Source organism: Tupaia chinensis, unplaced genomic scaffold (assembly GCF_000334495.1).
Source record: "Tupaia chinensis unplaced genomic scaffold, TupChi_1.0 Scaffold144472_1, whole genome shotgun sequence".
NCBI classification, from domain to species: Eukaryota; Metazoa; Chordata; class Mammalia; order Scandentia; family Tupaiidae; genus Tupaia; species Tupaia belangeri.
In genome coordinates this window covers 1,015,664-1,019,024 of record NW_006204331.1, presented here as the reverse complement: position 1 = coordinate 1,019,024, position 3,361 = coordinate 1,015,664, and the positions used below count along the sequence as shown (strand labels likewise).

General features: G+C 66.6%; 1 protein-coding gene across 1 annotated transcript in view; it reads left to right on the top strand.

Annotated features, from left to right (window-relative positions):
• Positions 1 to 3,361, top strand: part of UCKL1 (uridine-cytidine kinase 1 like 1) — a gene marked incomplete in the record, with an annotated part of 9,492 nt that overhangs the window by 5,050 nt on the left and 1,081 nt on the right. Inside the window, 8 exon segments of the mRNA XM_027767715.1 lie at positions 73 to 262; positions 390 to 451; positions 1,003 to 1,019; positions 2,591 to 2,689; positions 2,794 to 2,887; positions 2,998 to 3,060; positions 3,133 to 3,255; positions 3,330 to 3,347. Of these exon segments, the coding sequence (XP_027623516.1) occupies positions 73 to 262; positions 390 to 451; positions 1,003 to 1,019; positions 2,591 to 2,689; positions 2,794 to 2,887; positions 2,998 to 3,060; positions 3,133 to 3,255; positions 3,330 to 3,347 (666 nt within the window).

The following is a 3,361-nucleotide window of genomic DNA, read 5'->3' as shown; positions in this document are numbered from 1 at the left end:
GGGGCCCCCCGCCGGCCCCACCTCGCCACCCTGGTGCTGTGGCGACCCCTCGCTGGCCCACTGCCCGTCCAGCTCCTGGACATGAAGATCTTCGTGGACACGGACTCCGACATCCGTCTGGTGCGGCGGCTGCGGCGGGACATTAGCGAGCGGGGCCGCGACATCGAGGGCGTCATCAAGCAGTACAACAAGTTCGTCAAGCCGGCCTTCGAGCAGTACATCCAGCCCACCATGCGCCTGGCCGACATCGTGGTGCCCAGGGGTGAGCGGGCCTCCCACCGCCAGCCACGTGGGGCCTGGTGGGCAGGCCCGACACACCCTCCTCTACGTCCCAGGGAGCGGGAACGCGGTGGGCGGTGGGCAGGCCTGATGCGCCCTCTGCGTTCCAGGGAGCGGGAACACAGTGGCCATCGACCTCATTGTGCAGCACGTGCACAGCCAGTTGGAGGAGGTGAGTGCCGGCCCGGCCCATGCTGCTGCGCCACCTCTGTGGCAGCCTGCTCACCTGCCGTGTGCACGGTCCCCTGCTGGCTGCCCCACGCTCCACCCTGCCTAGCAGCCTGACCCCCGGCCCAGCTGCCAGCCCTCTGCACTGGGCTGAGGACACTCCCTGAGGAAGGCAGAGGCCACAGGTGCTCAGGCCCCACATAGAAGGGCACACTCCTATCCCTCTAGGCCTTCAGGGTGATAGGGAAGCCAGCGTCCCACTGGCGCAGGACTGTGCGTTTCCACACAGACCCAGTGCCTACTGTAGGCCCGATGTGCTCTGCATTCCTGAGCCAGGCCTCAGCACTCTGCAGTGGGCAGCAGGAACCCAGGGGCCCTGCTCAGGCTGCCCAGCCTTGAACTGGGGTCCTGGCGTGGTCTCAGGCTGCTAGCCACCTGGACTGCCCGCCCACGGTGCTGCTGCATGTCCACTCCTGGGTGCGGGCAGTCGGGCTGCCTGCTGTGGTCACTGATGTGTGCCCCGTTCCCTTGTGTCTCCCTTTGCTGCTGCCACAGCGTGAACTCAGCGTCAGGTAAGACTCACAGCCATCTGCCGAGACGGAGGCATTTCTAGTACCCACACGGCCAGGTCTGGGCCAATACCCAACCTCAGGGTGGGAGGGTGGGTAGCCCAACCCAGGCACAGGGGAGGTGGAGTGGCCCGCCCTGCTCTTGCCTCCCTACCCTGCAGATGCGGACAGGGAGGCACAGAGAGATTGAGCAACTTGTTCAGAGCCACACAGTGGCCTGGCCCTGGGAGGGCCTGCTGGAACCTCCTCCCCCGTGGAGGTTGGAAGCACAGCTGACCACAGACAGTGATTTCAGATGTGGCCTAGGCATCAGAGGGGCTGATCTGCCCCAGGGCCTTCTGTGTGCCCTAACGGAGCCAGTTAAGCCCCCGGGTTGGTGGTGAGGGCCCTGCTGTCTGCTCTGCCCTCCAGTTGCAGCTCAGCTCAGCCCAGGGGAGCAGTGTGGGTGCCCCAAGAACAGACAGGTGGGAAAAGAACCCCTGCCCCAGGTGGCTTGGCCTTCCAGGCTCCAAGCTGAATCAGCTGGGCACCCCGCTGCTCCGGTCAGAAATGCCTCTAGGCCGTGCTTTCTGCCCCCCCACCCCCCCCCCTTGCTTGGCCTTCACCCAGACTCGGCTACGCAGACCTGGCCACATCAGGTTCCTCTCCAAGCTTCACTCCTGAGTAAAAGGCACCCAGTGTTTCACACTCAGATGGCTGACTGTGGCGCCTACATTTCCACGCCCTCCCTGCCCGCCAGCAGCCAGCCGGGATACACAACCAGGCTGCAGGTGCTGGTGTGGTGGCTCCACCAGACAGCGCCAGCGCCAGAGCTGAGGCTGGGCCTCCCCGCAGCACACCCTGCCCTGCCCCGCTGAGTGGTCTCTCTCTGTTCTCTTCCTTTCCCGCATAAACCCCGTTTCCTGCCTTGTCCCCTCCCCGAACACACTCGTCACCCGGGAGCAGAGGAAGCTGCGTTGGGATCTGTGAGCAGAGTGCGCTCTGGTTGCTGTGCCGTGTGTGCCCGGCCTGGCCCTGCTCGCCCTCACCCTGCTCTGCCCTGCCCGGCCCTGCCTGCCCCGACCCACCCTGCGCTCCCTGCTCAGTCCCTGCCTTGCTCCACTAGGCCTCACCCCTGCCCAGCTCCTCTGTCCTTCCCAGCACTACCCAGCCCCTCCCAACACCTACACCTGCCTCTCCTCTTGCAAGCTACCTCCAGTGGCTGCCCCTGGAACCTCCTCCCTCGCTCCTCGTCATGGGGCATCCCAGCATCTTTGCCCCCTCTTGAGAGGCTACAGTCCACCTCTGGGCCCGGCCCTCCTGGGAGAGGCAGGGACAAGCTGCCCGTCCCGTCCCGGGCTGAAACCCATGATCAGTGCCTGAGCCCTCTGCTGCCTGGCTTCCTGCTGGTGGCCTGATGCTTTTAGTGGGGGCTGACGGGCCTCTCCCCAGGTCAGCACAGGGCAGCAGCCAGACCCGCCCCTGCACTCTCACTGTCCCCCCACAGTGCCAGTGGTGCAACCACCCTGTGGGGAACCTGGAGGGGGGCTCCGGGACAGGACCCCCGTTCAGAGCTCTGCTGGCTTTGGCTCTAGGGCTGCGCTGGCCTCTGCACACCAGTGCCACCCTCTGCCCCGGACGCTGAGTGTCCTGAAGAGCACCCCGCAGGTGCGGGGCATGCACACCATCATCCGGTGAGGGCCGGCGGCGGGGTGGGCGTGGTCAGGTGGGGAGCCGCACAGACGCTGCCCTCTGTGGGCCCTCACAGGAGCATGGTGTCCCCGGCTCTGCCCCGTAGGGACAAGGAGACCAGCCGTGACGAGTTCATCTTCTACTCCAAGAGGCTGATGCGGCTGCTCATCGAGCACGCGCTGTCCCTCCTGCCCTTCCAGGTGGGCAGGGGCAGCGGAGGGGCTGGGCTGGGGGCTGCGCTGTCCTTCCTGCCCTTCCAGGTGGGCTGGGGTCGCGGGCGTGACCTGCCGTGACCCCCTGGGCTCTGCAGGACTGTGTGGTGCAGACGCCTCAGGGGCAGGACTACGCCGGGAAGTGCTACGCCGGGAAGCAGGTACTGCAGGGGTGCGGCAAGGCAGGCCAGCACTAGGAGCTAGTGTCACCAGGGAGCCCCTGCCTCCCTCAGATCACAGGCGTGTCCATCCTGAGGGCGGGCGAGACCATGGAGCCTGCGCTGCGAGCCGTGTGTAAGGACGTCCGCATCGGCACGATCCTGATCCAGACCAACCAGCTGACCGGGGAGCCCGAGGTGGGCGGGGCCTGGGGTGGGGAAGGCGCGGGGAGCCCGTGGGCGCTGACCCTAACCCTGCCCTGCCGCTGCAGCTCCACTACCTACGGCTGGCCCAAGGCAACCG